A 12,290-nucleotide genomic window follows, 5' to 3' on the forward strand; every position below is an offset into this window, starting at 1 on the left:
CTTGGACCTGCAACTGTGTGTTGATCAAGAAGGTCTGAGGTTACATACAGAAGCTGAGGGTCTCAGTAAGCACATTAAAATTTCATCTCAAAGCCACGTCTGACACTCACCTTCCTGCTTAGTGTCGTTCTGTTTTCTCTTACCTGAGAACAATGTGATTTCTAAAGAATACAGCAAGCTTTTCTGCTGCTAAGAGAATCTGCCCCTCTGATTTGCACAGGATTGTTTGTAGAGTTACCAGCTTTTTGCTCCCAATCTTGTTGATAAACTAAGATGCCTTTTATCATTGTGGTGGCATTAGCTAAACAAAGTGAAGAGCTGTGAGCTTTGAGTCTAAGTCCATATTCAGTTTATCTAAGATTACAGTCTTAACTGAAGGTGTAATTCAAATTCCTTTTTTAAAAAAAGGATCTGAATATCACCTAAATCAGGTTATACGTTTGTTGATAGATGCTCTTTCTCAAAAGTTGTAGGAGATAAGGAGACACAGCCTAAATTCATTGCATACAAAGCAACTGGTTCAGTCTTGACAAAGAATATAAGTGTCTGTGTGCAGAGAACACCCGTTTAGGGCAGCCTGACTATAGGGCGGCCTTATGGCCTTTTGGAAGAATATTCTTGCAGAATGTTGTAGAGCAGTAACACCAGTCCTCTGGTCATGTCCCTCTGTGCTGATGCAGGAGTATCAGGAGCAGATCAAAACTTCAGAGTTCAGTAATCACTGCTTAAGTGGCAGGGTGTCATCTGAGGAGCATTGCTCAGCTGAATTGTGAAGGGGGGTGTGCGTGCATGTGTGTGTGTGTGTGCACCTGTACAAGCACTAAGAAGAAGCAGCAGTTACAGCAGCTGGTTCTTTGAAGTGCTGTACACTCAGATCTGTGATGACCCATTGCCATTTTTCCAATCTCTCACTGGGATCTGGGATGAGTGGCAAGGTGTTCATTGGTGCGCACCCCTTCATGCCCTCATGTGAAAGCACTGAAACACTCGGAGCCCTAAAACCATTTGCTCAACACCTTCCATTGAGAGAGTGAGTGTACCAGGCATGTGCTTGACAACTGCAATTGCTGCATAGGAATGTTTTAATTCTGCTTCTCAGTGCAAGGTTTTCTTTGTACAATATCGGAGTTTCTTCATGCAGATACTCTGTGCTAAGTTTCTTGGCAAACCAAGGGTAAATCATAATACTTGTGGCTTCCCTCCTCCATGCCTTGTACCCTCAGCTAGTTCATCTGTTTGAGACAAAGATTTAACATCTCTGTGCTGCCCTGAGGAACGAAGATGATCTTTCCATCCATGAGGTAGAAGGGATGCACCTATGTGAATTAGACATCCCATTTTGCCCCTGCATCCCCTTCACTACAATAGTTAATTATAATACACAGTTATTATTGCAGTTAACTACTTCTTCTTTGATGGGGCTAGGGTAACTGTGGAAAAAAACAGATAGAGAAGTATGAGAGCTGCCAGTGAACAGAACATGCATGATTAGTTTTTCACCTTTGCTTGAATAAAGTCAATCCATACTGCTGGGACAAAGGCACCAGCAGATGAGGCCTCTGCCTTACACATCCGGAAGACGTGCCATGCTTTGTGTAACGGCACAGTGGAAAATGAGTGTGTGTGTCAGAGGATGGGAGTGGGAGGAGAACTGCATGCTGAAAAGGCAGTTGTCTTCTGAGAAATGGACTGCAAATGGCACTGTTCTGCTGGGCATCTGGAAGGCATTAAGAGGCACAAAAGCTTTTGTTGGCAGAGGTATGGAAACAGTAGGGTTTTTCAGTGTAGCAGGTTAAAAAATATGGCTTTCTAGGCCTGAAGGGAGGGAATGGTTAAGCTCTCTTGGTAAAGTGAGAACTCAGAGCTGTCACATAATGATCAAAATGGCAATATTAAACAATAATGTTTTATCCTTCATTAATAGGGGTATTCTGAGTTTGTTTTATTCAAAACAGGAAAAAATGTAATAGGTTTGTTATTTGTAAAGCAGGATGGTTTGAGTGATAAAAGAGCTTAATGCATTTCAGCAAACATCCATTTCGTGCAGTGACTATGCAGGTGCTGTTTTACTGCCACAGAGTGATGCTTAGTTCTCCAGGCAGACCATGAAGAGCGTGTGTCAGATTAACTAGATAATCCAGACTGGAGAAAGGGGGCTTACATATTTCAGCAGGCAAAATGTGCTGGTTCTTAACTAAGAGGATATCCTTGAGTAGTGAGAAACACTGAGCTGGGATTTGGGTGCTTCTGTGGTGCTGTTTTCCCTTTCCTGAACATGTTGCTAGTCCCTGTTACCTTTGTGTTTTCTTTAGCTTTTTAGGCCTGGGAAAGAAACAACCTCAAAGAATCTGTGCAGGAAATGCATTTTATTTAACATACTACTGAACAGCTTTAGGAATGCTCCCTTTGATTCACAGAGGGAATGAATGCTAAATCCTGTTCCTCCAGGATCTGGATCTGAGCTTTCCTGAGTGTCTCAAACTGCCCAGATGGGTTGCTGTACAGTGCCCACCTTCTTTGATTTTGTCAGTAAACACAAAGCAATGTATTGTTACCAATGCCTTCCATGCTGTGCTGCATACTCTAATTTGCCCAGGGTCTGCTGTGCCACGACGGGGGTGAGGAAAGGGATGGCCACGGGCTGATCTGTGGCAGTGGGAACCATGCAGATGCTACAGCTGACAGAACCCCTCAGGTTGGGGAGAGGGGAACTATGAAAGAAATAGAGATGAAATTCAGAGTTGATTGTTGAATTAAACAATGAAGAATATTTCCTTTTATATTTCTATCATGGTATTGGTGTTTCAGCCAAAAAAAGGCTGGCTATGGCTTCCTACAGTCATTCTGTGACTGAGTGGAGTCAGTCCTGGGACTGAAGCATACCCTTTCCTGGGAAGCTTCTCTCAGCCTTTTTTGCTTCAGGAAGAACCCAGCTAATCCAGCAGACTGAGACCAAGCATGGAGATAAGCTTGTGTCCCTGAGGGATGAAGAGCATTTCCAACAGACAGAGCAGCACAGATGGTGTGGGGAAGCCCTCTCTCCTACAGACCTTTCTGGAAACTCCATCATAGCTCAGGACGAACAGATGGAGAAAGGATATAAATTTTGTGTTCATGTCTAGAAGTGCAGGCAGCAGAGTATTAGCAAAGCCTCTGCCTTATCTTATCTGTGAAAATGCTTGCTGCTTTTGGTAAGAAATAAGTTTAAACCTGGAAGAAGTATTTTTGTGTACATAAGACAAAGTGGAAAAGGTGTTGGGGGTGTATTAGCAGCGATGGCACAATACACACAGCTTAGGGCATAGTGCCTGCTATAGGTGCTTCACTGCCTGGTCTTTTTTCTAGGACTGGATTTTAAGAGACTAAATTCCCACTGAAGTCAGGCTTATTAGAGATATCTTCAATGATCAATTTCTTTTACCTAGAGGTGGTTGTTCAGGCTCACTTCAATACAGAAGAACAATTCTCTCTGGTTTTAAAGTTACTCACTATCTCCAAGTCTCCCAGTCATGGCACAAAGACATTAGGCAGTCATTGTTTCAGGGAAGTGTCTTATAGTTGTAAATCTTTACCAACACTTTTGCCTGGCTTATTGTTCCACTGAGCCAAGGCTGTTGTCTCAGGGGTGACTTTCTCTAGATATTTGCATAAGAGGATTGGAGTGAAGGTGTGTATGCAGAATGGGAGAGTTCCCAAGCACACAGGGCTGCAGCAAAAACAACTGGCTATTGTTGTAATTTACAAAATCACCAAAGTGGCCAGTGGAGGTTGGTCTAGGTCAGGCCCTACACAGCAGATTCTGCAGGTCTGGCAGAGCCTGTCTTTGTGCCTTGAGTTTTCTTGGATTTTTCTGAGGTTATTTTGGTCTATGAAATCTGCAGACCTCTTTAATTTGACATGAAACTAGGTAATTAGGTGCCACTGCATGCCAGCAGGTAGGAAATTTAAGTAAAACATAAAAGAGATCTTTCCATCCAGGTCTGCATCTGGAAGGAAGGTTTTTAGCAATGTAATCCCTGGAATAAGCCTCTTCTATTTACAGGCTGATCTGAGATGTTAGCAAAATAATATGCAAATGTACTTGCTATCTTCTGCTAACTTCCCCTTCTCTAGGTTTTCTTTTAAACATATAAAATTAATTACACCTTTTATGGAAAAGATGTGTAGAAGGCAATCCCAGATAAGATGTTTTAAAATTAAAATCCATTCACCCTCAAAAAGTGGTAATCCCTGAAAAGACAGGGTGTGTGTTTATCTGCAAGCAGAAGATGTTTCTTTTGTGATTTGATAGCAGAGAAGGAACTGAAAATTAAATGAATTATGGAAAAAGGAAGATTATGTGGGCTGATGAACTTCATCTTGGGGGCTTGTATTTGAGATTTGGCCTGTTATCCTGATGATTAATACAGCAGAGCTAGCTTCCTTCTCAGTCTGAGCTCATTCTGTGTGTGTTTCTCTCACCAAAACAATGTTGGTTGCTATGAAATCCCCGAATAGCTTTTGTCAGTGAATCAGTGTTTTCAGAGCTGTTAGCTATGGGAAGGGTTGTCTATAGTGAAATGAAAAGGCTTTTTGTGTAGAAATTCAGACATGATGATGGGTTTTGAATGCTCCTCTAAAACTCCCAAAAGTAGGCCATGCCAGAAACCTACCAATGTTCCTCCCTCATTCTGCCTGCTGCTTTCAGCATCGCCTTTGGGACATTGTGCTGCTTCAGCTGCTGCAACACAAAGGTGTTTTGCTTGTTTGTTTAAGTTGAGCGTCATCTCTTGGCAGATTTTAAACTCTTGCCTGTCTGTACTATAGAAAGCTAGGTGCCTTTACAAGCATGGCCTGTCCTCTTATTGTGGAGAGATGGTGAGTAAATGGGCGATATTAACCCTGCGTATTGAGAGGGGACTCCCTGGCAGCCGTAGGCTGCTGTTGCTTGTCCAGTTTTCTGCTGCCGTTAGCATTATTTCTGCAGCAGGAAGGGATTCCTGGCGTGGCTCTGACACCTGGAGCCTCTCATGGTTCTGCATTTCTCACCTGACGACAAAATTCTCCTACCCGTGGGCACCTGTCTTGGTTGCTTCAGCTGTGTCCTGTCACCCTGCCCTCTCCCTGGCTTTCCAGGAGAAGATGAACTTTGGTCTGACCACTCTGGGATTAACCCTTTGGTGATTACTGGTTTTAGTGGGCGCTGTGTAGAAGCCAGCATGCTGATCCCGGGGCTCACACTGCTGGGTCTAGGCCATCAGGGCCGCATCTGCCTCATTTGTTTCCCACACCCTGTGTCTCTCAGAAGGATGATCATTCTTTCTTTTAGCATCTACTATCATTTTTGTTAAAAGAGGACTGAACAGCTCTATGTGGGGTTGTATGGCTAAAGTATTAGGTGTGGCTATATTTGTATGGCTAAATCTTCGTGTGGTGAGGGCATTCAGCAGCTCTGCTAGAACATAGCAGCTGCTGAAACTCTGGCAAGGGGGCAAGGTTGGTTTGTTTGAGTACACTGGCTGTGCTGGCCAGTGTTGCATAAAGACATGTTGGCCATTAGCAGTTTGATAACAGCCTAAACATACACAAATGCTTTGGGTATAATGAGCACACACGTGCCTGGTCACCTTTTTGTGATGGAAAGTGTAGGCTGATGTTTCAGAGAAAATATAAAACTGTTCTCTGGCATGGAAAGCATTTCTGGTTGTGATTTCTTAGGCTTTGTGCGTTGTTTTTTTTTTTCCTGTTTTATTTCACAGGTGTATAATGTCTCTCTTCTCACTCTGCAGACTCAGCTCATTCAAATGGTGATATGGATGCTCCAACACCGGCTTCTTATTCAGCTTCACACTTATGTCTGTCTGATGGTGCCACCAAATGAGGAGGATTTCCGGGCCCAGGATGAAGACATGCCCTTTACTGCCAGAGTTGGAGGCCGAAGTTTAAGCACCCCCAATGCTCTCAGCTTTGGCTCTCCGAGTATGAGCAAGCTTTTCTCTGTTGTTCAGATTACAGCCAACTTCTAGACCTTCTGTTAGCGATGCCTTAGTATCAAGAAAACTTGTCTTTGCTGGAGTGCTTGCAAATTATGACTAGCCCCTCTTAAATTTAGAGCTGGGCATTAATTAAAGTCTTAAGGGCTTAAACCCTTGTTTTTATAAACAAGTAGTTCTTTGTAATTTGCCAAGTTCTCATTTAGTTATGTCAAATATTTTAATATTTATCAGAGGTACTTCAGTACATTTTTCCCAAGTAAATTTCTACTTCCTTGCTGTGCTAAAGAGTAACCATGAAGGACTTTTGGTTGCACTGCTGTTACTGCATGAGCTCTGGTTATCAGGAGAGGAAGAAAATTGTGAAAAATTGTTTTAAACAGCATTAATTTCTGTGGGCTGTAGAGCAGCATGCAGAAAATACCAAGCTGACTGTCAGTCTCACAAATGGTTGATTTCTCTTTCCTGGCATATTTAATTTCCTTAGTGCCATTCTTCAGAGTGATTCTAGGAAAGCATTTTCTCAAAGAGTAAATCAGATACAATGCAGAAATCCCTAAGTGTGCCTGCCTGTGCTGTCATGAGCAGCATTCTCAGAACGCTGAACAGCACTGCGGCTGGAAATCAGGATTGATACTCTGTGCAACCTTCAGCTTTACAGAACTCACGAATTAGGGCAGAAATCTCGGAACGTGAGTTTGATAAGTTTGTGCTCTGCTTATTTTGTCTCACTCACAAGAGGATATTGCTTCTTGGCTTTTCTGCTTGCTCCCACCTTCTGTGTTGTTAGGCTTTTAATGTTACCACTTCATGGTATTCCAGCAGAGCTGGCTGGGAATTTTCTTTTCAAGTGTTTTTATGGACTGTTTATGGTCTCCAGAAGTAGTTTCCCACATAAATTGATGACGCTGTTGAAATATTTGACTTTCCAACTGAGAAAATTCCTGTGCTGTCATATCACTAGTTGCAGATACATGTAGCATTTCCAGAACCACTTTCTACAGATCTGAGGGGATTGTTTGGAAAGACCGCACAGAAATGACCTGAATTGATAATCTTTATGTTGTTATGCTGAGGAATGTAAACATTCTGTCTCTTTTCTCTCATCCCCTGATAGCTAGTAGTGATGACATGACTCTGACAAGTCCTAGCATGGACAATTCCAGTGCTGAGTTGATACCTGGTGGGGACTCACCCCTAAATAAAAGGATGACAGAGAATCTCCTAGCAAGCTTGTTGGAACACGAGCGGGAAGCTATCCTCAATGTCCCTGCTGCCCAAAATCCAGAAGATCTTCGCATGTTTGCAAGGTAGGAAATGAGTGCAGAGTATAATTTTTTTTTTCTTTTCCTTACTGTTTTATTGAAGGATAGGCATGGACTCGAAGCAAATACCATTAGCTTGGCATTTTGGAAGATAAATTGTTTTGGTTTTGTTTCCTTTATAACTATTTCATACAGTTTTTGACAAAAACTAATATATGTCACAAGAACACCTGTTAACAAAATTCTTCATGTATGAAGGAGCATCAGGACATAAGACCCTGTTGTCCAACCATCACTGTTTACCTACCAGTTTTCCTGTGTCCACACATGGTAGATATAATAGCATAGCCTAAAAAAAAATATCTGGGTATGCAAAGCAAAGACTTATTCATACTGATACATTTTGTGTTAGTATTTTCCAGCCAGATAGTCTTTATTTTAAGATTTCTAAACTACATGTAAATATGAGACAAAGAAAAAAGCATCAGAGACAAAGTCAGCCTGAATACTTCTACAGAACAGCTTACAAAGGTTTCAAGGACAGTTTTGCTGAGATAAGCTGCTTATTTGAGTAGGTTAGTTAGCACTATGTTGTGTGATTAGTAGCACCCAGTTTTGTTACAAATTCCAACACAACAAAAATACACAAGGTGTGGTTCAGCATATGGTCAAAAGCAGAATGACTTCCTAACCAGCTATCTGTGAAAATGTTAAGGGGGAAATTTTTCCTTTCCTGAGCATTTCAAAACACAGTGGCATCACTGGAATGCAGCTTTCACTGTTTTTCATACTTGAAGAGCAGAAAACCACCTGGGGCAAGTTCTGTAACATTTTCCATACTTCACAAATTCGAGTGGTCATCCCTGAAAACATGGTTTTCACCCTAGGATGGATACAGTCGAGTAGCCTACAGAAACTGTATTGGCAAGAAGTTGCTTTTCTTATATGTGATGAAATTTGCAGCTTCGTTACCAGATAAGTGGTTATATAACCTGTGAGAAAGAAAAGTAAAAATCATAATTGGTAGTATCTTAAGAAAGAATTTGTGGGGGACACTTCGGGTGAGTTTAGTGGCAATGCAGATTCTTAATTATCCTGGAGAGAGGAAAGGCTCTCATTATTGCTTCTCTGTCACTTCTTTCATCTGGATAAAGCAACAATTTGAAAGCTTTTGAATTGCAGATGCCAAAAATGACTTCAGTTTCATCAGAAAATCAGCTGCCGTAATCAGGCAGCTGTCTTAATGATGTGTATTTTGCAGTTTGTCCATGCACTAGGTTCTTTAGCAAAGCCATGCTGAGCATCTGCAAAATGTTAATTTCCATTCCACTGTAGATTGAATTGACAACCATAACTCACTCTTAAGTCAGCAGCAAGAAAGAGAGGAGGTAGAGTAAATAGATTGGTCCTGTGGGTAAGATGCTAGAGTGTAAAAATAGCAATGTTTATACAAGATGCTCTTGGTTACTTGTGATTTTATGAGACACCGCAACTTGGAGGTCGTGCATGTATTTTCTCTCATTTTGTCCTGTAAACCATTAGAGATGAGTGTCTGGGTGAGCATGTGGCTCTTAGTGAAAGTATAAATAATTGTGGAGAAGCCACTGCAGTGAATGAGCTGATCCTCCTCATTACCCCAGCAGAGGTTACTGCGTCAGGTCTGCTTTTTGCTTCATCTTGAAGAATAACAGCCTAATGAGAGCTGTGCTACAGCAAATAGCTGTGCTGTATCAGCTGCCTACCAGAACAAATTCCTACTATAAATGCATAGTTAGTGCACTAAATATACTGTAACTGACCTTCTAAGTATAGTTTTGTGTGTGCACGAAGGGATGGTCTATTTTCAGTATAGCAGTAAAGTTCAGCCTGATATATTTTCATGTGTCTATGCCTCTGAACTCCTGTTATTCATTAAACAGATGCCAGAAAGAACTTGTGCCTGTCCATTACTATGCAAAGCCAGTATTTGCAAGGCAGAAACCTTAAGGGGGAAATAAGGGATATGGGAGCTTGGCTTTAGCATTGGCTGCATTAATCCTCATAGCATGGAATCGGAATTCAAATCCAAGTTGTTTCCATAGGTGTTGCTGGAGGAGGGATGGCATTGTCCTTCCAGAACTACACTTGAGAAGGAAAAAAGCTCTTTTTGTGCTAGATCTTCAGTAATGTATATAAAGTGTTCCTCAATGCACATCAAGCAGTGCTTTTAAAGATAGTTTGAGGCTTCTCTCCCAAGCCATGGGTGTAGAGTCACTTTTGGGATTTTTTCTTACTTTTAGATTGAGAAATAGAGGTCCTTTACTCCATAGAGGAATATTCGTAGGTGTTATTAAGCTGTGGACAGTTCTGCTCCATCTTCAAGAAGTGTTGGAAAGGTTATCTCTTTGGCTAGATATAAGCTAATTTTATTTGAATGACTAACCTGAGATATCTTTTTTTTTTTTTGTCTGAAGCAGTTTAGGGAACTGCTATACCACCACAGTGCTGATAGCAGGGCAGCTCTGGTAACTTGAACGGGGAGGCAGGGAGGACAGTGATGAGCAATGGAAAGAAATAATCTTCCATCACTGCATCTGGACCTGGAAGCACACATCTGTCAACAGACACAGTTGTGCAGCTTCAGAGGGACCCAAATGCAGCATTATTGCCCTGAAAATTGCCATCTGATGTCCTGTTTGGGTCCCATAAATGTTCACTGCCTGACCACATGAAGATAATGTCTGCTTTCACTGGAGCTGTAAATGAGGGTGCTTGCTGTAACCCTTCTGTGGGGCAGTGTTTAATGACATGCCATTGTACTGGGCACTTCCCTCCACCCTGCCTGTGCTAGTGGTTTATCCCTGTGTAACAGCAAAATGAGCTTTCTGTTCACTCCTCCTTTAATTGCTGCATTTTCCAGGTAGGAGTTGCCTGGGACAGATGAAGCGAGGCATTTCCCAGAGCTCTGGCTTGCAGGCATGCACATGGACACGGGTGCATGCACGCGTGAAGGAGCCCAGCGCAGTTACTGGGCTCAGGTCAGTCAGGACAGACGGGAACCAGGAGCAAAGCGTGGGGCTCACCAGGCCTGACCACTGACTTCTGTGGTGCACACGCCTGAGCTTGTTGTCCATGAATATGTCCTTATTATTTTGTTAGAGGCAAATGATACATTAGTGGGGGAGAGCAGCCATCAGACTGAAAGAAATTATTCCTTTCTATCTGGTGCTGCACCTGGAAAACTGTCTCATTCCCCTCTCTCTCCTTCCCCCAGGTCATGAAGAGCTTGGTGAAGGTGGAGAAGGGACCGTGCTGGCTGCGGGGCTGGGGTCTGGGGCAGGGGGCAGGTGGGGAGGCTCATTCAGATGGGGATTATTCAGGCCAGCAGAGTGGAGGCTGAGGGGGATCCAATGCCTGCCTGCAGCACTTTGGAGGGCAGCTACAGGTGATGGAGCCAAACTCTCCTCATTACTGGCAGACAGTTAAACGAGGGGCAGCAGCATCAAGCTTGGTAGATTCTACTTGGACATTAGGGAAAACTTCTCCAGGAGGGCGATGCTGCCCAGGACAGATTACCCAGGTATGTGGGAGGATCACTGCCCTTGGAGAGTTACAGAGCTTGGGCAGAAAAATCTGCAGCGTTGGCAGTAGTCCAGCTGGGACAGGAGGCTGGACTAAGCCTTGGAGGTGACTTCCAGCCAGCGTTTTTGCGATATTCTTTAATATCCTCTCTAGCTTTTATTGGAATGGAAACTATTTCATCTTGACCAGTTACAAATCCAGGCTCTTTTTGAATATAGGACGGATGTATTTATTGGAAAACTCCTACTTAGGTTGCGTAGCTGTTGAAAACCAGGTTGCAGTCATTCGCACAGAAGTCAGTTGTGCCGGGGGATGAGAGTTTGGACAGTCACCGTGAGCAGCTTTGTAGGAGGGAGGGAATATGGAGCTTTTAAAATCTTTAAAGTGATTTTTTGAGCAGTGACACAGGTTAGGGGAGGAGGAGCTTTGGCCAGGGACAGATAGCAACACAGTGCCCAGACAAGGCTAGACAGCATTTGATTCAGCTTGGAAAATCACAGCAAGTAAATCTGGGCCAAAATGAAATGGAGAATTCTAGAAAGCAGTCCTTCTGGGGGAAGAGTCTGGTAGAAATGATAGGTAGTCATTTTTAGAAAGAAAGGATGCTAATCCCCCAGCTAGCTAAAATGTGAGCATGAAAAGAAAGAAAATCCAAGATCAGTGTTTTCAAAAATTACCATTAATACTTCAGGCAATGGTGTGTTTTTGAGGCACACAACCCCCCGCTTTGCCTGCTAATGGCCACTTCTCAGCGTGCTGGTTACCATCGACTGGGGGAAGGAAGCTGATCAGCCTAATTTAAATGCCCGGTGGGAGATACTGCAGGAGGCCAATGCACTCCACTGATAGGGGAAATGTAAATATGACTGGAGCCCGTTGTTTGTTTGCATTTCAGACTTAGCAATTATGTTCTGCATAACGGTGCCAACGTGAGAGCTGGCAGACGTACATCAAAGCAGAAGGGAGCTTGCAGGGTGTTGTGCTTGCCCTGCGTGCTCGTTTTGCTGGGGAACTGCACACCCCCGGGCTGCCTGCAGGGACGAGGCAGCCGTGGTTCCCTGAAATGAGCTTACCCGTGGCCGGGGAGCGTGAGGAGGGTGATAGGAGCAACAGGACAAGATGGGGAGATGACAGGAGAGTGCAGGTGACCGATAGCTTAAAACCACGTGTGTGTTGTGTATAGGGAGGGTGTGCTGAAGGGAGGCTCGTTGCATACAGACTCCTTTCCAGGTGCCCATGAAGGGTGGTGAGGTGACCGGAGTGCCCAGCCTGAAGAGCAGAAGACAACCAGGCAAGCTTCAGTCCTTCAGTGAAAGCAGGAGAGGCCCCATCTGCCATCACCTGAATACAGGCAGGAATGCTCTAAGGGATATTTGGCATCTTTCAGGGGCTGTTCCTGCATGAGGACGGTATGAATGAACTGGAAAACAGATCTTGTCATCTCCACTCATTTTTACCATCAGTTGGCATAAAGCAGCAGCCCAGTATGTTC

At 43.4% G+C, this 12,290-nt stretch overlaps 1 protein-coding gene across 3 annotated transcripts in view; it reads left to right on the plus strand.

The window, feature by feature from the left end:
• Positions 1–12,290, plus strand: part of NPRL3 (NPR3 like, GATOR1 complex subunit) — a 49,173-nt gene that overhangs the window by 34,870 nt on the left and 2,013 nt on the right. For all 3 annotated transcript variants that reach the window (XM_068699059.1, XM_068699060.1, XM_068699061.1), the window contains 2 exons: positions 5,769–5,958; positions 7,090–7,282. In XM_068699059.1, the coding sequence (XP_068555160.1) occupies positions 5,769–5,958; positions 7,090–7,282 (383 nt within the window). The remainder of the gene's footprint in view (positions 1–5,768; positions 5,959–7,089; positions 7,283–12,290) is intronic.

The sequence above is a fragment of the Anas acuta genome, chromosome 15 (genome assembly GCF_963932015.1).
Source record: "Anas acuta chromosome 15, bAnaAcu1.1, whole genome shotgun sequence".
In the NCBI taxonomy this organism is placed as follows: Eukaryota; Metazoa; Chordata; class Aves; order Anseriformes; family Anatidae; genus Anas; species Anas acuta.